Raw genomic sequence first — 27,338 nt, 5'->3', positions numbered from 1 at the left:
GTTTGAGTAGATGGTATTGTAGAGGGAATTCTCTTAGATACTCTGTCACGAGTTGCAGAAGGTCCGGAAACCATTCCGCATGATGCCACAGCGGAGCTATGAGAGTCATTGAGAGATTGACCGATGTTCTGGCCTTGTTGAGTACCCTCCTCATCAGACAGAATGGGGGGAAAGGTGTAAACGTCTATGTTGTCCCACCGTTGCTGGAATGCATCTTGCCAGAGAGCCTTGAGGTCTGGGACTGGGGAGCAGTACAACGGGAGCTTTACTTCAGGGCCGTTACGAAGCGATCCACATTCGGCGAACCCCACAAAGTCGAGACTCTGTTGGCTACTAGATAATCCAAAGACCCCTTGGTACACACTATCTGATATGCTCTGCTCAAGTTGTCGGCGAGCACATTCCTCTTGCCTGGAACGAAGCGTGCCGATGGTGGTATAGAGTAATGTCGACCCATCTCAGTATCTCTACTGCTAGATGGGATAGGGGCCGCAAATGGGTACCTCCTTGTTTGTTGATGTAAGCCACTACTGTGGTGTTGTTGCTCATCATCACCACTGAGTGACCCGCCAGGAACTGGTGGAACAGTTGAAGGGTCGAAAGACTGCCTTCACCTCCAAGAGATTTATGTGGAGGTACTCTTCCGACTCTGACCAGAGGCCTGAGGTCATGTGGTGCAACACGTGGGCTCCCCAACCTTTTTTTGAAGCGTGTAAGAACAGCATCAAATCTGGGGGAGGACAAGAAGATCCACTCCCTTTCGTAGGTTCTCGTATGACATCCACCAATCGAGATCCATCAGTTCGGCTGATCCCACGGTGATCAAGATGTCCAGGGAGATGAAGGCCTGATTCCACCAGGACTTGAGTCGCCACTGGAGAGATCAAATCCTGAGGCGATCGTTGGGAACTAGACGGGCCAGAGATGAATGGTGTCCGATAAGACGTAGCCAAGTCTGGGCTGGAAGTTCTTGCCGTCTGAGAAAGGGTCTTGCGACATTTCTCAGCCTCATTACCCTGTCGTCTGATGGGAAGGCTTAGGAGATTGGTGTTTAATATCATGCCTAAGTGTACCAGTCTCTGCGTACGAAGCAGGGCAGACTTCTCAAGGTTTACCATGACCCCCAGATCTTAGCAAATCCTCAAAAGTTTGTGTGTTTAAGAAGGGTTGACACCAAGTCCGCTAGGATTAGCTAGTAGTCCAGATAACAGAGGAGACAGATGCCAATACTGTGTGCCCAAGATGATACTAGGGTGAACACTCTGGTGAAGACTTCAGGTGCTGTGAAAAGACCGAAGCACAGCACCTTGAACTGGTATTTCCTGTTGTCTAGGCTGAATCTTGAGTACATCCTTGAAGACGGATGGATTGGGATCTGGAAGTACGCGTCCATTAGGTCCATTGTGCACCTGAAGTCCGGCGGTTGTACCGCTTGTCTGACTGTGTCTGCCGCCTCCTTTCTGAATAATAATAATAATAATAATAATAATACTTTATTTCCAAATAAATACATTGGGTATTATACATTATTTATAAAGCAACATACTGAATAGTGATTACTGATATTGTGATTATTTTAAAATCTAACATTTACATGAGAGATGCTTCCATATAAATCTTTTGACTATCAACTAAAATACATTTGGTCCACTACTTGCATTAGTATGACTTTAAAGTAGAGATATGTTATTTTTATTACTAAAATAAATTTTTGAATATACTTACCCGATGATCATGTAGCTGTCAACTCTGTTGCCCGACAGAAATCTACGGTCGGGATACGCCAGCGATCGCTATACAGGTGGGGGTGTACACAACAGCGCCATCTGTGGTCAGGTACTCCAGTACTTCTTGTCAACAAGACCTCAATTTTCTCCTCGGTCCACTGGTTCTCTATGGGGAGGAAGGGCGGGTCATTTAAATCATGATCATCGGGTAAGTATATTCAAAAATTTATTTTAGTAATAAAAATAACATTTTTCAATATTAAACTTACCCGATGATCATGTAGCTGATTCACACCCAGGGTGGTGGGTGGAGACCAGTATACATGTTAACAAAGAAGCTAAGTATCCCGTATTTCATTTTTATTAGTTATTCAAAATAACAATAAAAAATAAATAAGTACCAGGTAAGGAAGTCGACTTGAACCATTACTCTGCCTTTAATAAGTACGTCTTCCTTACTGAGCGTAGCGGTCCTCTTAGGATGCTGAACGACTCTTAGGTGGCTAAAGTATAAAGGGCTGCAACCCATACTAAAGGACCTCATCACAACCTCTAACCTCGGCGCTTCTCAAGAAAGAATTGACCACCCGCCAAATCAACAAGGATGCGGAAGGCTTCTTAGCCGACCGTACAACCCATAAAAAGTATTCAAGAGAAAGGTTAAAAAGGTTATGGAATTATGGGAATGTAGTGGGTGAGCCCTCACCTACTACTGCACTCGTTGCTACGAATGGTCCCAGGGTGTAGCAGTTCTCGTAAAGAGACTGGACATCTTTGAGATAGAATGATGCCAACACTGACTTGCTTCTCCAATAGGTTGCATCCATAACACTCGGCAGAGAACGGTTCTGTTTGAAGGCCACTGAAGTAGCCACAGCTCTCACTTCATGTGTCCTTACCTTCAGCAAAGCAAGGTCTTCTTCCTTCAGATGAGAATGTGCTTCCCTAATCAGAAGCCTGATGTAGTAAGAAACTGAGTTCTTAGACATTGGAAGAGAAGGCTTCTTGATAGCACACCATAAGGCTTCTGATTGTCCTCGTAAAGGTTTTGACCTTTTTAGATAGTACCTAAGAGCTCTAACTGGGCAAAGTACTTTCTCCAGTTCGTTCCCCCCCAAGTTGGACAGGCTTGGGATCTCGAACGACTTAGGCCAAGGACGTGAAGGAAGCTCGTTTTTAGCAAAAAAAAAACCGAGCTGCAAGGAACATGTAGCCGTTTCAGATGTGAAAACTATGTTCCTGCTGAAGGCGTGGATCTCACTTACTCTTTTAGCTGTTGCCAAGCATACGAGGAAAAGTTTTTAATGTGAGGTCCTTAAAAGAGGCTGATTGGAGGTTCAAATCTTGATGACATAAGGAACCTTAGGACCACGTCTAGATTCCAGCCTGGAGTGGACAACCGACGTTCCTTTGAGGTCTCAAAAGACCTAAGGAGGTCCTGTAGATCTTTGTTGGTGGAAAGATCCAAGCCTCTGTGGCGGAAAACCGCTGCCAACATACTTCTGTAACCCTTGATCGTAGGAGCTGAAAGGGATCTTACGTTCCTTAGATGTAACAGGAAGTCAGCAATCTGGGTTACAGTGGTACTGGTTGAGGAAACTGCATTGGCCTTGCACCAGCTTCGGAAGACTTCCCATTTAGACTGATAGACTCTGAGAGTGGATGTCCTCCTTGCTCTGGCAATCGCTCTGGCTGCCTCCTTCGAAAAGCCTCTAGCTCTTGAGAGTCTTTCGATTGTCTGAAGGCAGTCAGACGAAGAGCGTGGAGGTTTGGGTGAACCTTCTTTACGTGAGGTTGACGTAGAAGGTCCACTCTTAGAGGAAGAATCCTGGGAATGTCGACCAGCCATTGCAGTACCTATGTGAACCATTCTCTCGCGGGCCAGAGGGGAGCAACCAACGTCAGCCGTATCCCTTTGTGAGAGGCGAACTTCTGAAGTACCCTGTTGACAATCTTGAACGGCGGGAATGCATACAGGTCGAGATGGGACCAATCCAGCAGAAAAGCATCCACGTGAACTGCTGCTGGGTCTGGATTCGGAGAACAATACAACGGGAGCCTCTAGGTCATTGAGGTAGCGAACAGATCTATGGTTGGCTGACCCCACAGGGCCCAAAGTCTGCTGCAAACATTCTAGTGAAGGGTCCACTCTGTGGGGATGACCTGACCCTTCCGGCTGAGGCGATCTGCCATGACATTCATATCGCCCTGAATGAACCTCGTTCCCAGCGTGAGCTTTCGATCTTTTGACCAGATGAGGAGGTCCCTTGCGATCTAGAACAACTTCCTCGAATGAGTCCCTCCCTGCTTGGAGAAGTAAGCCAAGGCTGTGGTGTTGTCGGAGTCCACCTCCACCACCTTGTTTAGTTGGAGGGACTTGATGTTTATCAAGGCCAGATGAACCGCCAACAACTCCTTGCAATTGATGTGAAGTGTCCTTTGCTCCTGATTCCATGTTCCCGAGCATTCCTGTCCGTCCAATGTCGCACCCCAGCCCGTGTCTGATGCGTCCGAGAAGAGACGGCGGTCGGGGTTCTGAACAGCCAAAGGAAGACCTTCCTTTGGCGGTCGGGGTTCTGAACAGCCAAAGGAAGACCTTCCTTGAGAAGAAAGCTGTTCTTCCACCACGTTAGAGTAGACCTCATCTCTTCGGAAACAGGAACTGAGACCGTCTCTAGCGTCATGTCCTTTATCCAGTGAGCAGCTAGATGATACTGAAGGGGGCGGAGGTGGAGTCTCCCTAACTCGATGAACAGGGCCAGCGATGAAAGTGTCCCTGTTAGACTCATCCACTACCTGACTGAGCATCGGTTCCTTCTCAGCATGCTCTGGATGCATTCTAGGGCTTGGTAGATCCTTGGGGCCGACGGAAAAGCCCGAAAAGCTCGACTCTGAAGCTCCATACCCAGGTAGACAATGGTCTGGGATGGGACGAGCTGGGACTCCTCTAAATTGACCAGGAGGCCCAGTTCCTTGGTCAGATCCATAGTCCATCTGAGATTCTCCAGACAGCGACGACTTGTGGGAGCTCTTAAAAGCCAGTCGTCTGACGGAGCCGGACACAAAATCATGGTACTGCTGCACAGTCTGTGAACTGTCAACCATGGGGAAGAGAGGAAGTACAGCGACAACCCGAAACTGTCTAGACTGTCTGGGTAGTACAGACAACTCCTTATCGGGTTGCTGAGGTTGCCGCACTGCGTCACAACAAGTCACCTCTGCTGGTTGTTGAACGTCTTCCCAGTGACACACTGACTCCGTAAACAAAAATCCTCTAACAAGGACTAAGCTTGGACTGCATGTCTTGCAACAAAGCTCAAGGTCTATGGGAGCAGGTGTGGCAACCGACGGGGTTAGCGACTGAAGCGGAACTATTACCCTCCCTGGAAGCACGTTATGCTTAAATAAAAGTCCATAGGAGGCTAAGCAGCTTAAGGCTCCTCTCCAAATGACAGAGTCCTCAAGGGAATATCAGAAGGAGGGAGAATAGCACTTTCTCATCTACAGGAACCATATCCGAGAAAAGCTAAGTTCTCTCAGTGAGGGTTTCACTGGTGCAAAAGCAACAGACCAGAAGGCAACGTTATGAAACTGCTTGACAGTCTTGTGAGTTGGCAACAACCAAAGATGTGTGATTGAGGAGCATGCGGTAAGGTATGCAGAGCATGCTGTAAGGTATGCAGAGCATGCTGTAAGGAATGCAGAGCATGCTGTAAGGAATGCAGAGCATGTTGTAAGGTATGCAGAGCATGCTGTAAGGAATGCAGAGCATGCTGTAAGGTATGCAGAGCATGCTGTATGCAGAGCATGCTGTAAGGTATGCCGAGCATGCTGTAAGGTATGCCGAGCATGCTGTAAGGTATGCCGAGCATGCTGTAAGGTATGCCGAGCATGCTGTAAGGTATGCAGAGCATGCTGTAAGGTATGCAGAGCATGCTGTAAGGTATGCAGAGCATGCTGTAAGGTATGCAGAGCATGCTGTAAGGTATGCAGAGCATGCTGTAAGGTATGCAGAGCATGCTGTAAGGTATGCAGAGCATGCTGTATGTAGAGCATGCTGTAAGGTATGCAGAGCATGTTGCATGGCATGCGGCTTATGCTGCATGGGATGAGGCTCATGCTGCATGGGATGAGGCTCATGCTGCATGGGTTGAGGAGGATGCCGCATAGCATGAGGCTCCTGCCTCATGGGTAGAGGAGGTTGCCGCATAGCATGAGGCTCCTGCCTCACATGAGGCTCCTGCCTCATGGGTTGAGGAGGATGCCGCATAGCATGAGGCTCCTGCCTCATGGGTTGAGGAGGTTGCCGCATAGCATGAGGCTCCTCATAGTGCTGGAACCCGGCAACTCCCGATGCGGCAGCTCACGCATGAAAGCAGGAGGCGCAGCAAGAACATGCGTCTGGCAGGGTGGACTGCGCATCGGAGGTGGAGCTCTCACAGGTGGAGGGTGGGAGCAGGCAGCCACAGTATCTGCTGAGCGCACAACCTCGGCGGGTTGTAGGTTAACAGGCTGCATTGTCAACCTTCCAGCATGATACTCCTGTATGAAGGAGCAAGCTGAGACTGTATATTCTGCAGCATGGACCACTAGGGTCTATGAAAGACAACAACAAATGGAGCTACTGTCCGTTGTGACTGAGGGTCTAAAACAGCTGGTGCGGCAACAGACGGAGTTACTGCCTGTTGCGGTACCACCTTGCCTCTCTGGGAGGTGTGCAGTTGTCGTACTGCAGCAAGTCCGAACTGACCCAGTGGCTACACCTAGGCCGTTGGACTTGCGCGGAAGGGACCGACTTGCACTTAAAAGCTGCAAGATTTGGTCCATGGTTTCTGCGAGAAACCTCTTCCGCAGACGAGGAATAAATGGGCTCTCTCGTCTTTGTGTGGGTGGGGTGATCACGTCTGGAACGTGAGTGGATACACCCGAAACCACGGAGGGAAACGTCTGTTCGTCGATCAAGGCCTGATGAACCCATAAGTCCTTCGACATTACTTCTCCCCTGGGCTTGGGAGCTTGTAAGAGGTCCCAGACTAGGCGAACAACTGGCACGAACAGACGAACCCTCGAACGCAACACTGTAACACTTTGCGCTTATCACTTTATCACTTTTGATTTTCTGTTTGCACTTATTTCACTGAACTCGAAACTTTAAGTGGTTTGTACCTGAAACACGCAATCCTATCCTTCATTAAAAGTTAGTAATTGCGAAAACAGTATTACAATGTAACAGAAAAACATAATGAAAGATAAAGAATTCAGTGGCTGGAAAAGAGACTAAACACTAGATCAAATAAACTACGTTTAAAATCTCTCACCGCATAAAGCCTGGGAACAAGAATAAAACTCTAGAAACGTTTTACCTTCTTCCCCTAAAGAGACTAGGGAGAAGAGCAAAAACGATAACAACGTTACCCGCTTGAACGAAACGTTTATCCTCCTCTCTCTCCCTCCGTCTCTATCTCTCTCTCTCTCTCTCTCTCGACTTAGAACCTGAGAGAAGAGCCCAATTATATATATCGTTAAAACATATTATTTGTTAAAGGAAAAAAACTGAAAGATTTCCCAAATAAAAAGTTCCTTTATTAGAATTAAAACCATTTAAGCTAAGAAAGAATGAACAAAACGCTAGAATCAGTTTACTCTTACTGCAACGTGAAACCGTGAATACTCTCTCTCTATCGTAACGATAGAGCGCAAGTTGAACGTTCTGAACGTCAACAACTGCGGAGACAAAACAAAACGTTAGTTCAACTTTGAAAAACAGTACGAGACTATCAAAGAAATTCTTTCAAAAACATTAAAATTAAAATAGCATAAAATCTTAACAGGAAAAACGATATGACGGGCTCAATGTTAATTAACTTCGGTTCCAAGTAATGACCGCCTACTATTAGGAAAGGTCGCATATAAACAAACATAAAAATTAATTTTTATAAGTTTATAATAAAAGGAAGTTAATCGAAGAGGCCTATAAAAGGCGGAGAAATATAAAATAAATCTATAACTTTGTTAAGAAAAATTAAGAAAGAGAGTCTATACTCTCTTCGACACCAACACTTCCGTCTAAGGGAAGGGTCGGCCATTTAAAAGTGAAAGAGAGTTCATACTCTCTTCGTCACCATAATTAAATCAAATTAATTCCAAAAGCTAGCTAAGCTAATGATAAAGCTTCCTGAATAGCGAAAGCTAAACTCTAGAGCAAATACATCACCAAATCGTGAACAATAACTCCAGAATCAACAGCGTATCCAAGTAGGTCTAGCCGGTGGCACGACAGAGGAAAAATTGAGGTCTTGTTGACAAGAAGTACTGGAGTACCTGACCACAGATGGCGCTGTTGTGTACACCCCCACCTGTATAGCGATCGCTGGCGTATCCCGACCGTAGATTTCTGTCGGGCAACAGAGTTGACAGCTACATGATCATCGGGTAAGTTTAATATTGAAAAAAAATAACTTAAAATGGTAAAACTCATTAAAATTCTATACTCTGCAAAATTACAGTAGACCCCATAAAACATTAAAAACTGATATTTACAAGTACATTAAAACCAATCCACAAATATGTAACTAAAATCTTGTAGAAAACATATATTTCCTGAGATTTGCTTTAAAAGTGTGTATATTCGATGTTGTTTTCAATGAATCAGGTAGGGTATTCCACATCGTTGGTCCTTGTACAGTAAAGCATCTACTTCCCAAGTCTGTGTTAGTTCTCGGTATATAAAGGTCATTATTCTGTCTTGTTCGTCTGTCCCTCCCAGCTCCAACTGTTAAAAACGTAAAAAGTCGGTATTAAACTACGCATAACTTTAAAAACTCCCACACAAATCTCGAATTTAATTCTTCTTTCAACATTTAACCATTCTAATTTATCTAAAATTGGTGATGCATGATCATATTTTTTGGCCCTACCATCAACTACTTTTGCCGCAAAGTTTTGTACTTTTTGAACCCGTTGTAATTGTTGTTTAGTAGTACTTCCCCAAATCTTTAAACAATAATTTATTATGCTCAGTGCAAGAGACTGAACTACCATCGCCCTCATGTCAATGTCTAGTCTGTCTTTAATTCTGTTTAAATATATTAAGGTTCCATTTACTTTTCTACATATTTCAGATACGTGCACATCAAAAAGCATATATTGGTCAAAATGAATGCCCAGATTTTTTACGTGTACACTTCTTTCAATTTGATGGCCGTTAAAGTTTAGAACGGTATCTAATGGGATTTGTGATATATATTGCCTTGTACCAATGAATAGGAATTTAGTTTTTGATTCATTTACATTTAAACCATTTAATTGAAAATATCGCAGTCCTGCTTCTAATATAGCTTCTGCCTTTGTGATAAGAGTGGGTATATCATTTATACTACCTGCAATTAAAAATTGACTATCGTCTGCATATTGTACGAGAAGATAGTCTTCTAAAAATTTTGCCATATATTTGAAATAGTCCTGTATGAAATCAGCCATATCATTGATGTAAATAAGAAAAAGCACGGGGCCTAAAATAGAGCCCTGGGGAACTCCAAAATGTACTTGCTCACGAGAAGAGATAGTATTATCTAGTCTGACTATTTGAAAACAATTTTGTAAATAGTTACTAAACCAAAAAGAATCTATTTTCATTTTCCTACACTTATTTAACAAAATATCGTGGCTAACGCTATCAAATGCCTTTGAAAGATCTAACAATATAAGTAAGTTTACCTTTTGCTGGTCAATATTTTCATAAATCCTTTCCGATAGCTTAAGTAATGCCATTTCAGTAGACAGATGAGGTCTAAATCCATATTGCGTAGAGGACAATAATTTATTTTGTTCAAGATATTCAAGTAATTGATTTGTTACTATTTTCTCTAATATTTTTGACAAAATAGGAAGAAGAGATATAGGTCGGTAGTTTTCAACGTTTTCTGGGTCGTCACTCTTGTAAAATGGTACAACGTGTGGCAGCTTCCATCTATCGGGGTAAACACCCGTTATTATTGAGGTATTGATTATTATTGTTAAATAAAAGGCTATTACAGGTAAGGCATCTCGAATGAAACGAAGGGGTATTCCATCTGATCCTACTGAATTTGTGCCATTTAAATTCTTTACTGTGAGAATAACTGTATTAACATCAACTGGCTGAGGTCTAAAAAAGCTAATCATATCTTTAGTTGCTTAACAAAATTGTTCGGAGCCAAGAGGTCGACGACTGGTCTCCAGCCTCCAGACGCCTTTTTCACAAGAAAGAGTCGACTGAAGAAGCCTGGGGACTCGTCAAGGACCACCTGGAGAGCACCCTTCTTTAACAGGGTCTAGACTTCTGCCAGGAGGGCTAGCCCCTTTGCTGATCCCATCGCAAAGGAGTCTATTGACACTAGATTCCTGATCAGGGGAAGGAGAGATGTTGTGAACTGGACACGATGCCCTGAATGAATCACCGAGATTGTCCAGGGCTCGGCCCCAAGTTGCTTCCACCTGTCCCAGCAACTTTGTAGGCATCCCCCCACTGCTGGAAAAGTGGGGGGAATGCCTTTCCTAGCATTTGCGGCCTTGGCCGCTCCCTTTAGGAAATTCCCCCCAGGAAGACTTGGTGCCTTTCCCGTTTTTGTACGGAAAGGGCTTTTTAGACACCAGTGTCTTCACTGTTGTCTTGTTCGTCGTGGTCTTGGCTGGACGGGACTACTGAGGAGCTGGCGTTTTACAGGGTTGGATGTCAAAGCCCTATGGAGGAGGGAGTCCTGATGAGACTTCCTCCATCACTCCGCAGCATGTTCCACGTCCTTTTGCTCAAACAGGGAGGATTCCTCTAATGAGTTCCTGAGTCTAGCAATCTCAGCATGCAGGACCTACTGATGGAATCTCTCAGACATCGCATCTCGAAGTTTCAGAATGGTGTTCGCCCATAAGTTCAAGACTTGATGGGCGAGAAACTCGATGGTGCAAGTGCCTGAGAGAAGGAAAGTTTCCATCGCTTTCCCAGTGCGTTCCTTGGAGAAATCCTTGGTTCGAACCAGGATTCCCAGAGTCTCCAACCACAGATCAAGCCACGAAGCAGCCTGTATGGCATTCTCCTGGTTGAGGATCTCAAATGCCAAGAACGAGACCCGACGGCTGGAGAGCCTCTCTAAAGAGACTCCCTCGGTGAGCTCTTCCAGAGTGATGGAGAGGAAAAGCTGAACGAGGCTCGTCCAAGATCTCAAAATATCTCCTCTGCTGGACGCAAGGAGGCGGGAGAAGCTTGGTTGTAAAACCGGACGTTAGGAGGAGGAGGAGAGCTTGGAGAGCTGTTGGGCGATCTTAACCCGAGCACCCTTTAGCCCTTGAGACCAGGGAAAGGCTGTACTGGTCTTAGAGGGCTTCCGAGTGCCAAAGACAGTCTAAGACCGTGTCTTTGCCCTCTCATGGGGGTATCTCCAGGTCGGTAAACCCGTTAACTTCCCTAATAAGAGCCAGAACTTGCCAGAATGCATGGGACTAGCAGTGAAGTCTCCTTCTTCCACCCAAGAGAGCTCCTCTCGGTGTGGGTATCCCTGGAGTAACTAGTGGTTCCTGTAGGCCTGGAGGTCCTTTAAGAGGACTTTGGGAGAGTCTTTGAGTCCTTTGATTCCTTCCGAAGAAGGAGGTAGGACTCGAGCGTCGGAGGCCAGATGGGATTGTCCCTCCTGACTTCCGTCAGGTGATGGAGAACTCGCCGTGCGAGGAGAAACTTCCTCCGAAGGTGGAAGAGAGGAAGTCCTACCCTTGCGCGACTCCCTCAGCAGAGGTGATGTAGGAGTGTGTCTAGCGCAAACAGGAAGGACAGGCCTCAAAGGCCTAACAGGAGTTAGTTTCACCCTATGGGATGAAACTGCATCCGAGACCACCCTTTTCCTCTTCAGGGGAGAAAAAGCCCAGGTTCCTCGCAGTAGGTCTGCTGGATGGGAGGTCACTGAAGAACGAGATGACATGGCAGGCTCAAGGCTTACACAACTGCTCTGACCACGGCAATGAATCAAGGCTGCTTGCTGACAGATGCAATGTCAGAAAGATCCCCTGAAGGGAAAGGGACCAAAGGTTCCCTGTGAGGAGTCTCTACTGATGTCTGCGGTGGTGGATCCGCCTTTGAAGGTCGAATCTTTGGGATCCTGAACCCTTCTGTGGAGCCTCCTTCCCCTTTCCCAGGTTGGTCATGCTGTAATGCGTTTGGGGGGAGGGGAACGGGGCGATGGCGACCTGTGACAATCTATTGTGAAGTTCCTTATGCATGTAGTGTTTTGAAGCCAGGAGAACCTGCTTAATATTTGGCGCAAGTGCACAGGAGAGCGCAGGTGAGCTGGAAAGCGCTTGCGCACAGGAGTGATGGCGCGCAATAAGGCGCTGCACAGGTAAATGTGAGTGCGCAGGTGAGCGCTGGCAAGCCAGAGAGTGCTGAAGCACAGGAAAGCGCTGGCGTAGGAGAATGCTGGCGCTGCTGATGAGCAGGCAAGTGCTGACGCACTAAATAACACTGAACCGCTGGAGAGCAATGACACTCTAGGAAGCGTTAAAGTGCTGGAGGGCGCTAACGTGAGGCTAGGGAGCGCTGGTGCACTGGCGGGCATAATTGCGCTGGAGAGCATTGGCGCGCAGCTAAACGCTTTGGAGGTGCAGCATGAGCAGGCAGATGATGAACAGGAGACAGGAGCGGAGAAGGCAGATCAGCCTGAAGGATGGTCTGAAATAGAGATGTGCCCTTTGGAAGGGCAAACATCCTCAGATGGGGATCGCGAACGATCCACAGAAGAGTCCAGGGACGAGGCAGCGTCATCAGGAGAAGGTCCAGGGACGGGCGAAGGTCGGGGGCCGGAAGACAACTGAAGCGAAGGCTCCTCTGCATGGAGACGGCTGCGAAGACGAGGCTGAAGAGCCAAAGAGGTGCCTTTTCACCGATGGTGAAGGGTCACTTCTAAGGTGAAGTGGAGAGCGAGCTCTGAGTCGAAGACACCCTCTAGGGGACGTGGATTAGCAAGCTGACCTTTAGAAGGAGCAGTTCTCAGCAGAGGAGTCTATGTGTGAACGCCTCCTTCAAGGAGAAACACTCGCAGGAGAGACAGATGAAAGACTAAGTTCCCCCCTCAAAGGATGAAGAGGAACGGGGTAAACAGAATTGGCAGCAACAGCTGGAGAATCTGAAGGTGTAGGGGCGTTAGCAGAGGCCACTGAAGAGGCCTAAGACACTACAATCATCGACGCACGACAAAGGATCTAACTCCGAAGTCTATGACAGCTGCGCACTAGCACCACAAACGATGAAGCGCAGCAAGGAATCCTTGGAGGGCGGTCCCAGAAGCCCCAAAATATGACCACACCTGTAAAAAGGGAGACAGAGACAAGGCCTCACCCAGGGGGAGAAGTGGGGCCATAAATTAAAGGTCTACGCTACTACTCGACGGACTCCCGGAAGAGACCGAATGAGCAGGAGCTTCGCATGAAAGTCGGGAACCAGAAGAGGTCTTGGGTTTTTCCAATTTCGAAGAAATCTTCGAAAGAGAAACATCCCGCTTTAACCACTTCTTTCGCCGTCGCCCAAACCTTTCCCACTGGGAGGCAGACAACTCCCGACACTCGCTACACCTGATATTACTATCACACCATTGACCTCTGCAGGCAGGACAAAGGGTGTACCAATCGGTGTTCATGGCTGACATGAAGGTTCCGCAGGGCTGACCTTCAAGTCCAGGGCAGGTATGCATGGTCGCAGAAGACAACACGCACACACTAATCAAAGAGAAAGCACAAACAAAAGCAATTTATGGCAGTCCAAAAATAGGCGAAGGATGAAGAACGGCAACAACCGTACACCATACGAGCCAAGAGCAAAGTGAGCTAAATCACCGGTGTGCAAGTGTGCAAACTAAAACCCCCTTACCCCACTAACTAGTAGAATGGGTAGTTAACCCTCACTAAAATTTCAATGGCTCGTCCTTTCAGCTACGCTAAAAGTAATAACCTCTGATAAATAGCATAGGTTTGTATTCCAGTTACAGAACAAAAAGTAATTAGTAATGACTGTTCAAATTGGTGAGGAGGAAGAGCAGTAACAACCATTCTCCATCTGAGCCAAAAGCAAAGTGGGTTACAGTCACAGGTGTGTGAGTGAGCAGTAGCTACTAACCCCATCCCCCTGCTAACTAGCTGTATGGGTGGTTATCCCTCACTAAAAATCTAATGGCTCGTCTTTCAGCTTCGCTGAAAATGATACCCCATAAATAGCGTTGGTTTGTATTCCAGTTAGGGAAAAAACCCTAGAAGTCCCTCTGCAAACCCAGGTGATGCCGGTGAACTAGCAGAATGACGCAACTCAGATGGCAAACATCAGTCAGAGCAAGATCAATAACAAGAGACAAAGCCGAGACTATTGGAGCAACCTCTAACGCAGGATCCCCAGTCTCACTCTGGAGGGCAGAAGAAACTATGTCTTCAGGATAAAGCTGGAGGAACACTATTTCCATCCTTCACTCCAGGATCTTGTGTAGGGCCTGACAACGAAGGATTGGACTGGGGAAGATCAGGGCTCTGGAAAAGAGACCTAGGCTGCTGCTTCCCCTTCGAGGCCGAAGCACCCGAAGGGGAACAGCAACACTTAGCTTTCTCATTCTTTCTATCATGGGACTTATACTGAGCGACCACTCAGACAAGCGTTGATGTCTACGACAAGCAGAACACAAAGGATGCGGATCCATGTCGAGGCAACTCATGCAAGTCCCACATGGATGTCCACCCTTACCAGGCCATGTACACATTAACATACATTTGCTTAAGTGACTAAAACAAAGCCAAAGTGTACTTCAAGGCCTAGGAAAAGATGTCTTGACACAAAGATGGCCAGAGACGGAGTGAGCTAGCAGCTGCAAGCAGTAGCTATAGCTATACCGCTAAGCGGAAGGATAGGAGATGCCATATCAAGGCTCTCGATAATTTTCTTGATCAGCTGTTATCAGCTAGCAAGAGATTATCCCTTTTAAACTCCTCATTATTTTCACGTGGGAACAAACCATATTTCATCACATTAACAAGAGGCGGTATAAATGTTAATTTCTCCCAATCATCAAGCTCACTACACATGATATACCAATAAGCCCAGCAAGTATTAACACTAACACCAACATATACGATGATACATATTTACAGCCTTTTCATACTTCCCGCTAAATCATTTATTCAAATATAACCTTGTTGTAAAATAAGTTTCCCTTTATAGTAATATTCTAATTTCCCAATTTCCCTTTGCATTATGGCTTGGCCACCAATGGCAACACCAGGCATATTTTTATACCTAGAAAATACCCATTTCACCAAGGAAACATTACTGAATACAACCTAACCTAACTGAGGATACTGTGTTCATACATTAACCCAAGTATCTTGCCTTATTGTTTTGGAGGTGTGAATCCATAGTTATCTACTACAGTTTGACCATCTCAGTAACACCAAAGGAATCATATTAAAGAGGGACTATTTTTCAAAGGACCAAAATTTGTATTAAATAAAAAAAATTCTTTGTCGTCAGAAACAGTAGGAACAATGGCCCCACTCCTTGGTCTTTGAACTACAAAATTTTTGGTGGAACCCCCAAATGCAATATTCTTCCTCAACAATCAGTGATGAACATAGTTCAGGCACTAAAAATAACCTATAACAATTAATCTGTGGTTTCATGTTTAAAACAAATTGAAATGACCATATTATATGAATAGCTTGCAACTGGCCACAAAAAATACCTTACCAAAAAAAGAGCATTAAAGAATTCAATAAAAAATTAATAAAAAGGAAGACAAGAGAGTGTGCCATAATAAATGATGGTTATTAACCTAAATTAATTATCACATGACAATGGAGAAGGTGCTGATAGGCAATTCAGGTAATGGTTGCAAGGACAGCCTGGCCCTAATGATATGAAAATGAGGGAAATTGAAAGTAATTTCTAAGGGGAAATCCTTTGTTTCCATCAAATGATACATACCTTACATGAAAAGGTTTCTGAAAAAAAATTGGATAACTTGGAGGTGTTAGTGTTAACATTTAGGCAAAGCCTATTATGAATTGCGTTGGATTTAAGAATCTGGGACAAGGTCCTTCACTGGGCGTTGCGAGGCCATTTAGCACCCAGGTGCAACTGGGGGAATATTGATAATCTTTTTATGTTAAAATATCTTTTACGTCTAAAAGACAGATATATATTGTAATTATAGGTGTTTTAAAAAATTTTTATACTGATTTCTGGTGGAAAGCAACAATTTTTTTTATTTATAGTCTGTCGACTACCGAGAATACTAATGAAACACGTAAAAAAAAACTGGAGTTTTTGAAAGCCAGGATTCCCGGACTCGCAAAAACGTGACTTTCCACTCCATTTTCAATGTAGTTGTTCATGCAGTGTTCATCATACTACAAATACCTCCATAATTGATTGAGCTAATGATTAAACATTATCTCACTGATCCTATGTTCTGGCAAGCGGGACATGTTTCACTACGCACGTTAACCCCCTGGCCTAATATCTTAGTATTGATTATACAAACTTAAATTTGATTACCTCGTTTATTATTATCCAGCAATTGGGGTGGATGTATGATAGCAGCCACTTATATGAATGATGATGGCCAACTTAGCATACGGCAGTGTAATGGGGGTCGTAGCATCCGTTAGCCAAGTAGGTTGGGACGCAGCTTGTGGATTAGGTTGGAGGAAGAAGTTTAAGTTGATTGGTGCCCATTTACTATGCACGCGGGAGGAACTGGCCACTGATATACAAAGGCTCCCAGCGATTCATGGTTACGGGTTTAACAGAGTTTACTAAGTAATGTGCCAGTTAAAATTGGTTTTGGAAAACTGTATTTAAGTAAAATCCCAACTACAATCGCCCCTTGTGCCTACCACTGAATACGTAAAGATTTTGCAGTACAATAACGTTTATCTTCTCATAGTTACCTGCATCAGCTTACTGCCCCTCAGGAGAGATGCAAAGGTTTTAGGTGGCTCACTTGGCGTAGTAGGTGTTGCTGTTGAATCTTGTGTATACTTCAAAAATGCTTGGGCAAATCCACCAAGCTTTGATGTGTCAGGTTCCTTTTTGGCATCAGAAACTTCTACTTTATCACTACTCGTTTGAACTGTCTCTGCTATCGTAGAACAGCTTCTAAGCAAAGCACGGTAGTAAAATATATTAGATTTGAATAAAGCAGGTCTTATTATCGCCGTCATTTTTGCTGTTCAAGCTTTCAAGTAGTTGTACCGGTTAAATTTAACCTTTACAACGACTCCTCTCCTCTTTCTCAGTTCACCAGTGGCTCGCATCAAGAAGCTTTTGTCATAAAAAAAACCGATTATTTCAAAAGAAGTCTGTCCCACTTGTAATCCAGACAAAAATCGTGTACTAATATGAGTTTAATGCATATATATACAATCTCCCTTGAACTAAATGACTGTATAATAACTTACAGAAAACCACGCAACAGTAATTGCTCTTTTCGATGTAACTACAATTCGACACTTACTAGTGTGATGCAAAATTAGTATTATCGTAAATCATTATTGGTTCTTACATCAGATATTATGTCAGTCACTTCCTCACTTAATCTGTCAGCTATTTTACTGACTATGCCATATTCCAATAATTATACTTTAAACCAAATTCATGTAATATTCTGACGACAAGTTTAACAGCTTCATTATCATAAGTGTCTATGCAAACCAATTGCATTTCATTTGTTACCATACATCTATCTACCTTAGTTTTACATTTAATGGACAGAACTATGCTTCTGGATTGGATTCCACAAAATCTACCACCTGAATCTGACAAATATTAAAAAAGAACAGAACATATCTGTATTCTATTATGTTATAATAGAACATTGCCATCGCGTGCTCTTTTAGACACGAAAGCTATATAAGCAGCAAAAGACCCATTTTGAGCGGTTAAGGACTCTCTCTCTCTCTCTCTCTCTCTCTCTCTCTCTCTCTCTCTCTCTCTCTCTCTGTGAACTTTACACAAAATGTCTGCAAGAATGCTCTATGCACACAGCTAGGAAAAAACCTTACCATTATATTATTTCACAAAAAGGGAGGCACAAAAGACCTGAAAATTACCATCCAATCAGTTTACTCCTAGAAATATATAAATATATTGAAAGACAGCTAGACTTTAATCAACCAAGAGACCAGGCAGGCTTTAGAAAGGGTATTCAACGCCTGACCTTATCCGTGTAATTAACCAGCTAATGAAGAAAAAAATAACAGAGTATGACAAACCACTATGGATGACATCTGTCGGCTATGAGAAAGCTTTTGATTCTGTCAAAACTTCGGCAGTATTTAAACCCTTCTAAGACACGGAATAGATGAATCTTGTGTAAAAATACAAGAGGATATTTATACGGGAAGTACAGCAATCCCGGGATCCAAAGTAGACTCCTGAGCAATCCTAGAATGAGGAAAACTACACAAATATAATGAGGAAATTTCGATTGTGAAAGGAGTTAGACATGAAGACCCCATATCTCCTAAATTATTCACAGCATGCACAGAAGAAGTTTTTAAGAATTTAGATGGGAGAAAATGTAAGCATTAATATTAAGGGGGAATACCTGAACAATATAAGATAGCATAGCTTTGTTTAGTAAATAATGGGAAGAATTGCAAAAGATGATAGAAAATTTGAAAAGAAAAAAAAGAAATGTGCGACTTAAATTAATATGAGTAAAACTAAAATCATGTTCAACAAGTGAGCAAGTCCTGAACGCGGACATGGTCCTCGTAGAGGACATACCTCCGCACGTGACCTTGACCTTCAGGTGACCTTGACCTTCACGTGACCTTGACCTTCACGTGACCTTGACCTTCAAGTGACCTGCTTGACTTTTGACCTTCAAGTGATCTTTGTTCATTTGCCACTGATACTTAATATGACATTGATATAATGCACCAATATGACCTTGACCTTTGACCTTTATAAATTTGAACATCACCCATGGGTTGCGCCTGGACTAGGACTTCCCTGTTGGCTTATGCAAAAGTCAGTGCTTTATTTCTGTCTCTTGATATGGCCACTTATGTCATAGTGACACCAGTGACCCCTGTGACCTTGACCTTGGGGTGACCTTGACCAAAATTTAATCAGTTCTTCCATACACATTGGGGAACTACTTGGCCAAGTTTGAAGTGATTCCGTGTAGAAATGTGGCCTCTACGTTGTCCACAGACAGACAGACAAACAGAGAAACAAACAAACAAACAAACAAACAAACAAACAAACCGAACCGAAAACATAACCTCCTGGCGGAGGTAATGAAAGTCCAGAGACAACAAATAACGGTTATGGACCAACCGCCAGATATTGTTAATGAATATATATGTACTTAAGACAGACAGTGTTTCCCCAGGACATGAGACAGAAATTATAAGAAGGATAAGAATGAAATGGAGAGCTTTTGGTAGACAAAATAAAACTATGAAATGTGAAATGCCTTTCTAAAGCCTTAAGCATAAGCTAGTTACAACTCAAAGAGCTATGAAATTAATAATGATGGGAATAACACTAAGAGACAGAAAAAGAGCAACATGGATACGAGATCAAACTAAAGTACAGGATATTCTAACATGTAAGAAAGAGAAATGGACATTGGCAGGAAATATAATGAGAATGACAGATAATAGATGGACATTAAGAATAACAGAATGGGTCTCTAGACTCTAGAGATTATAAAGAAGCAGGACAAGGGAGAGAAGACGATGGATTAACGAGCTATGAAAATCTGTGGCTGTAGACTGGCATAGAAAGACCATATACAGACCCAAGTGGCGGGACATGTCTGAGGCCTTTGCCCTGCAGTGGACTAATTACGGCTGATGATGATGATGATATATAATGTATATATATATATATATATATATATATATATATATATATATATGTGTGTGTGTGTGTGTATATATATATATATGTATATATATATATATATATATATATATATATATATGTGTGTGTGTGTGTGTGTGTGTGTGTGTCAGCTAAAATACTATTTCCGAAGCAGCTTGTACAGTTTATGTTAAGTTCAGAATTATTTTACGCACGCTTATTCACATACATACATACACACACATATATACACACACATATATATATATATGTATATATATATATATATATATATATATATATATATATATATATATATATATGTATGTATATATATATACTGTATATATACTGTATATATATCTGTGTGCGTAAAACAAATTTGAGCTTTACGTAGAGTGTAGTAGTTTTGTTGACTTAAGCCACCTCACTAAGACACTATGTTATTGACCCAGTTGATGTAATACTGAGACCAGGTTAATTTAATCTATTGGGATTAAGTCTTGACGTTTCATATATCAGTAGTTCCCCATTTGTTCTAGATGCTTTCAAGGATATTCCACATCCTCAAATGCTTCTCTATAAAGATATGTGGGCTGTAATATATTAAATATCAAATAAAAAAATAAATAATTAAATCTAAATTATACCTGTCAGTCTCTCACTCAGGGTAATAAAGCGTCTGTACGAAGGTAAAGGCGGGACATTGTAGACAACTTACGATAATCTCCCCTATATAATAAAGAGCAAGTGTCTGGCTGTAATATCCCCTATATAATAAAGAGCAAGTGTCTGGCTGTGATATCCCCTATATAATAAAGAGCAAGTGTCTGGGTGTATTCTTCAATATATAATAAAGAGCAAGTGTCTGGCTGTAATATCCCCTATATAATAAAGAGCAAGTGTCTGGGTGTATTCTCCACTATATAATAAAGAGCAAGTGTCTGACTGTAATCTCTCCTATATAATAAAGAGAAAGTGTCTTGGTGTATTCTCCCGTATATAATAAAGAGCAAGTGTCTGGGTGTATTCTCCACTATATAATAGAGAGCAAGTGTCTGGGTGTATTCTCCCCTATATAATAAAGAGCAAGTGTCTGGGTGTATTCTCCCCTATATAGTGAAGAACAAGTGTCTGGGTGTATTCTCCCCTATATAATAGAGAGCAAGTGTCTGAGTGTATTCTCCCCTATATAATAGAGAGCAAGTGTCTGGGTGTATTCTCCCCTATATAATAGAGAGCAAGTGTCTGGGTGTATTCTCCCCTATATAATAGAGAGCAAGTGTCTGGGTGTATTCTCCCCTATATAATAAAGAGCAAGTGTCTGGCTGTATTCTCCCCTATATAATAAAGAGCAAGTGTCTGGGTGTATTCTCCCCTATATAATAAAGAGCAAGTGTCTGGGTGTATTCTCCACTATATAATAGAGAGCAAGTGTCTGGGTGTATTCTCCCCTATATAATAAAGAGCAAGTGTCTGGGTGTATTCTCCCCTATATAATAAAGAACAAGTGTCTGGGTGTATTCTCCCCTATATAATAGAGAGCAAGTGTCTGAGTGTATTCTCCCCTATATAATAGAGAGCAAGTGTCTGGGTGTATTCTCCCCTATATAATAGAGAGCAAGTGTCTGGGTGTATTTTCCCCTATATAATAGAGAGCAAGTGTCTGGGTGTATTCTCCCCTATATAATAAAGAGCAAGTGTCTGGCTGTATTCTCCCCTATATAATAAAGAGCAAGTGTCTGGGTGTATTCTCCCCTATATAATAAAGAGCAAGTGTCTGGGTGTATTCTCCCCTATATAATAGAGAGCAAGTGTCTGGGTGTATTCTCCCCTATATAATAAAGAGCAAGTGTCTGGGTGTATTCTCCCCTATATAATAAAGAGCAAGTGTCTGGGTGTATTCTCCCCTATATAATAAAGAGCAAGTGTCTGGGTGTATTCTCCCCTATATAATAAAGAGCAAGTGTCTGGGTGTATTCTCCACTATATAATAGAGAGCAAGTGTCTGGGTGTATTCTCCCCTATATAATAAAGAGCAAGTGTCTGGGTGTATTCTCCCCTATATAATACAGAGCAAGTGTCTGGGTGTATTCTCCCCTATATAATAAAGAGCAAGTGTCTGGGTGTATTCTCCACTATATAATAAAGAGCAAGTGTCTGACTGTAATCTCTCCTATATAATAAAGAGCAAGTGTCTGGGTGTATTCTCCCCTATATAATAAAGAGCAAGTGTCTGGGTGTATTCTCCACTATATAATAGAGAGCAAGTGTCTGGGTGTATTCTCCACTATATAATAAAGAGCAAGTGTCTGGCTGTAATCTCCCCTATATAATAAAGAGCAAGTGTCTGGGTGTATTCTCCACTATATAATAAAGAGCAAGTGTCTGACTGTAATCTCCCCTATATAATAAAGAGCAAGTGTCTGGGTGAATTCTCCACTATATAATAAAGAGCAAGTGTCTGGGTGTATTCTCCACTATATAATAGAGAGCAAGTGTCTGGGTGTATTCTCCACTATATAATAAAGAGCAAGTGTCTGGCTGTAATCTCCCCTATATAATAAAGAGCAAGTGTCTGGGTGTATTCTCCACTATTTAATAAAGAGCAAGTGTCTGGCTGTAATCTCCCCTATATAATAAAGAGCAAGTGTCTGGGTGAATTCTCCACTATATAATAAAGAGCAAGTGTGTGGCTGTAATCTCCCCTATATAATAAAGAGCAAGTGTCTGGGTGTATTCTCCACTATATAATAAAGAGCAAGTGTCTGGCTGTAATCTCCCCTATATAATAAAGAGCAAGTGTCTGGCTGTAATCTCCCTTTTATAATAAAGAGCAAGTGTCTGGCTGTAATCTCCCCTATATAATATAGAGCAAGTGTCTGGGTGTATTCTCCACTATATAATAAAGAGCAAGTGTCTGACTGTAATCTCCCCTATACAATAAAGAGCAAGTGTCTGGGTGTATTCTCCACTATATAATAAAGAGCAAGTGTCTGGCTGTAATCTCCCTTATATAATAAAGAGCAAGTGTCTGGGTGTATTCTCCACTATATAATAAAGAGCAAGTGTCTGGCTGTAATCTCCCCTATATAATAAAGAGCAAGTGTCTGGGTGTATTCTCCACTATATAATAAAGAGCAAGTGTCTGGCTGTAATCTCCCCTTTATAATAAAGAGCAAGTGTCTGGCTGTAATCTCCCCTATATAATATAGAGCAAGTGTCTGGGTGTATTCTCCACTATATAATAAAGAGCAAGTGTCTGACTGTAATCTCCCCTATACAATAAAGAGCAAGTGTCTGGGTGTATTCTCCACTATATAATAAAGAGCAAGTGTCTGGCTGTAATCTCCCCTATATAATAAAGAGCAAGTGTCTGGGTGTATTCTCTACTATTTAATAAAGAGCAAGTGTCTGGCTGTAATCTCCCCTATATAATAAAGAGCAAGTGTCTGGGTGAATTCTCCACTATATAATAAAGAGCAAGTGTGTGGCTGTAATCTCCCCTATATAATAAAGAGCAAGTGTCTGGGTGTATTCTCCACTATATAATAAAGAGCAAGTGTCTGGCTGTAATCTCCCCTATATAATAAAGAGCAAGTGTCTGGCTGTAATCTCCCCTTTATAATAAAGACCAAGTGTCTGGCTGTAATCTCCCCTATATAATATAGAGCAAGTGTCTGGGTGTATTCTCCACTATATAATAAAGAGCAAGTGTCTGACTGTAATCTCCCCTATACAATAAAGAGCAAGTGTCTGGGTGTATTCTCCCCTATATAATAAAGAGCAAGTGTCTGGCTGTAATCTCCCCTATATAATAAAGAGCAAGTGTCTGGGTGTATTCTCCACTATATAATAAAGAGCAAGTGTCTGGCTGTAATCTCCCCTATATAATAAAGAGCAAGTGTCTGGGTGTATTCTCCACTATATAATAAAGAGCAAGTGTCTGGCTGTAATCTCCCCTTTATAATAAAGAGCAAGTGTCTGGCTGTAATCTCCCCTTTATAATAAAGAGCAAGTGTCTGGCTGTAATCTCCCCTATATAATATAGAGCAAGTGTCTGGGTGTATTCTCCACTATATAATAAAGAGCAAGTGTCTGACTGTAATCTCCCCTATACAATAAAGAGCAAGTGTCTGGGTGTATTCTCCACTATATAATAAAGAGCAAGTGTCTGACTGTAATCTCCCCTATATAATAAAGAGCAAGTGTGTGGGTGTAATCTCCCCTATATAATAAAGAGCAAGTGTCTGACTGTAATCTCCCCTATATAATAAAGAGCAAGTGTCTGGGTGTATTCTCCACTATATAATTAAGAGCAAGTGTCTGGCTGTAATCTCCCCTATATAATAAAGAGCAAGTGTCTGACTGTAATCTCCCCTATAGAATAAAGAGCAAGTGTCTGGGTGTATTCTCCACTATATAATAAAGAGCAAGTGCCTGGCTGTAATCTCCCCTACATAATAAAGAGCAAGTGTCTGGGTGAATTCTCCACTTTATAATAAAGAGCAAGTGTGTGGCTGTAATCTCCCCTATATAATAAAGAGCAAGTGTCTGGGTGTATTCTCCACTATATAATAAAGAGCAAGTGTCTGGCTGTAATCTCCCCTATATAATAAAGAGCAAGTGTTTGACTGTAATCTCCCCTATATAATAAAGAGAAAGTGTCTGACTGTAATCTCCCCTATATAATAAAGAGCAAGTGTCTGACTGTAATCTCCCCTATATAATAAAGAGCAAGTGTCTGGGTGTATTCTCCCCTATATAATAAAGAGCAAGTGTCTGGGTGTATTCTCCACTATATAATAAAGAGCAAGTGTCTGGCTGTAATCTCCCATATATAATAAAGAGCAAGTGTCTGACTGTAATCTCCCCTATATAATAAAGAGAAAGTGTTTGACTGTAATCTCCCCTATATAATAAAGAACAAGTGTCTGACTGTAATCTCCCCTATATAATAAAGAGCAAGTGTCTGGGTGTATTTTCCACTATATAATAAAGAGCAAGTGTCTGACTGTAATCTCCCCTTTATAATAAAGAGCAAGTGTCTGGGTGTATTCTCCCCTATATAATAAAGAGCAAGTGTGTGGGTGTAATCTCCCCTATATAATAAAGAACAAGTGTCTGACTGTAATCTCCCCTTTATAATAAAGAGCAAGTGTCTGGGTGTAATCTCCCCTTTATAATAAAGAGCAAGTGTGTGGGTGTAATCTCCCCTATATAATAAAGAGCAAGTGTCTGGCTGTAATCTCCCCTATATAATAAAGAGCAAGTGTCTGACTGTAATCTCCCCTTTATAATAAAGAACAAGTGTCTGACTGTAATCTCCCCTTTATAATAAAGAACAAGTGTCTGACTGTAATCTCCCCTATATAATAAAGAGCAAGTGTCTGACTGTAATCTCCCATATATAATAAAGAACAAGTGTCTGACTGTAATCTCCCCTTTATAATAAAGAGCAAGTGTCTGGCTGTAATCTCCCCTATATAATAAAGAGCAAGTGTCTGGCTGTAATCTCCCCTATATAATAAAGAGCAAGTGTCTGACTGTAATCTCCCCTATATAATAAAGAGAAAGTGTCTGACTGTAATCTCCCCTATATAATAAAGAGCAAGTGTCTGGGTGTATTTTCCACTATATAATAAAGAGCAAGTGTCTGACTGTAATCTCCCCTTTATAATAAAGAGCAAGTGTCTGGGTGTATTCTCCCCTATATAATAAAGAGCAAGTGTGTGGGTGTAATCTCCCCTATATAATAAAGAGCAAGTGTCTGGGTGTATTCTCCCCTATATAATAAAGAGCAAGTGTCTGGCTGTAATCTCCCCTATATAATAAAGAGAAAGTGTCTGGCTGTAATCTCCCCTATATAATAAAGAGCAAGTGTCTGACTGTAATCTCCCCTTTATAATAAAGAGCAAGTGTCTGGGTGTATTGTCCCCTATATAATAAAGAGCAAGTGTCTGGGTGTATTCTCCACTATATAATAAAGAGCAAGTGTCTGGGTGTATTCTCCACTATATAATAAAGAGCAAGTGTCTGGCTGTAATCTCCCCTATATAATAAAGAGCAAGTGTCTGGGTGTATTCTCCCCTATATAATAAAGAGCAAGTGTCTGGGTGTATTCTCCACTATATAATAAAGAGCAAGTGTCTGGCTGTAATCTCCCCTATATAATAAAGAGAAAGTGTCTGACTGTAATCTCTCCTATATAATAAAGAGAAAGTGTCTGACTGTAATCTCCCCTATATAATAAAGAGCAAGTGTCTGGGTGTATTTTCCACTATATAATAAAGAGCAAGTGCCTGACTGTAATCTCCCCTATATAATAAAGAGCAAGTGTCTGGGTGTATTCTCCACTATATAATAAAGAGCAAGTGTCTGACTGTAATCTCTCCTATATAATAAAGAGCAAGTGTCTTGGTGTATTCTCCCCTATATAATAAAGAGCAAGTGTCTGGGTGTATTCTCCACTATATAATAGAGAGCAAGTGTCTGGGTGTATTCTCCCCTATATAATAAAGAGCAAGTGTCTGGGTGTATTCTTCACTATATAATAAAGAGCAAGTGTCTGGCTGTAATCTCCCCTATATAATATAGAGCAAGTGTCTGGGTGTATTCTCCCCTATATAATAAAGAGCAAGTGTCTGGCTGTAATCTCCCCTATATAATAAAGAGAAAGTGTCTGGCTGTAATCTCCCCTATATAATAAAGAGCAAGTGTCTGGCTGTAATCTCCCCTTTATAATAAAGAGAAAGTGTCTAGCGGTAATCTCCCCTTTATAATACAGGGAAAATATCTGGATGCAATCTCTCCTTTATAATAAACTGTTCAATATACATTTTATTCCTGTCCCGCTCCAGGGTAGAGGGAGTGGTCACACCTAAGTGAGAGGGGGTTACTCAAAAAGATACTCAGAAACCATCCTCCCCCACTAATTGCCGAACCAGCGGGTTGTAGTTAGGAAAAGGGGAGGTGGTGAGAAGGGTTGAATCTGTGTGCATGTGTGTGTAATTTTTTGATGGCTCGGTTACACTAGTTGTAGGGATATTAAAAGCCTTTATTCACGGCTCAGTGCACATGCACACACCACGCATGACCTAGTACACAGACGTCTAACAGAATGCCAAACAGCGGGAAATTGCACTGTACGTGAACAGTGCCGACAAGACAGTTACGTAACAACCGTATTATTATTATTATTATTATTATTATTAATATTATTATTATTATTATCTAAGCTACAACCTTAGTTGGAAAACCAGGATGCTATAAGCCCAAAGGCCCAAACAAGGAAAAATAGCCCAGTGGGGAAAGGAAATAAGGAAATAAATAAATTAAAAGAGATGTAATGAACAATTAAAATAAAATAATCTAAGAACAGTAGCAACAGTGGAATAGATCTTTCATAACTAAATGATAAAAAGAGACTTATGTAAACCTGCTCAACATGAAAAACATTCGCTGCAAGATTCCATTTTTGATATTCCACCGATTCAACAACCTGATTAGGAAGATCATTCCACAACCTGATCACGGCTGGAGTAAAGCTTCTAGAACACTGTGTAGTATTGAGCCTCATAATGGAGAGGGCACGACTATTATAGAATGAACTAATTAACTAATTATAAAGCTTCAGCAATAAGGATAAGTTCTGGAGCCTATCTCGGTATTTCAGCTCCCTTTTCATCTAAAAAGTCCTGAAGGCATCAGGGAACTTCAAAGTTTTCTTATTT

General features: G+C 42.1%; 1 protein-coding gene across 2 annotated transcripts in view; it reads right to left on the bottom strand.

Annotated features, from left to right (window-relative positions):
* mRpS28 (mitochondrial ribosomal protein S28) overlaps positions 1-17,042 on the bottom strand; it is a 191,016-nt gene extending 173,974 nt beyond the window's left edge. For both annotated transcript variants that reach the window (XM_068358488.1, XM_068358487.1), the window contains exon 1: positions 16,677-17,042. In XM_068358488.1, coding sequence (XP_068214589.1) covers positions 16,677-16,949 — 273 coding nt within the window. In that variant the 5' untranslated portion in view covers positions 16,950-17,042. The remainder of the gene's footprint in view (positions 1-16,676) is intronic.
* Between the last annotated feature and the right edge of the window lie 10,296 nt (positions 17,043-27,338).

The sequence above is a fragment of the Palaemon carinicauda genome, chromosome 35 (genome assembly GCF_036898095.1).
Source record: "Palaemon carinicauda isolate YSFRI2023 chromosome 35, ASM3689809v2, whole genome shotgun sequence".
Classification (NCBI taxonomy): Eukaryota; Metazoa; Arthropoda; class Malacostraca; order Decapoda; family Palaemonidae; genus Palaemon; species Palaemon carinicauda.
Note: the sequence above shows the minus strand (reverse complement) of the source record. Positions and strands in the feature narration are given on the sequence as shown.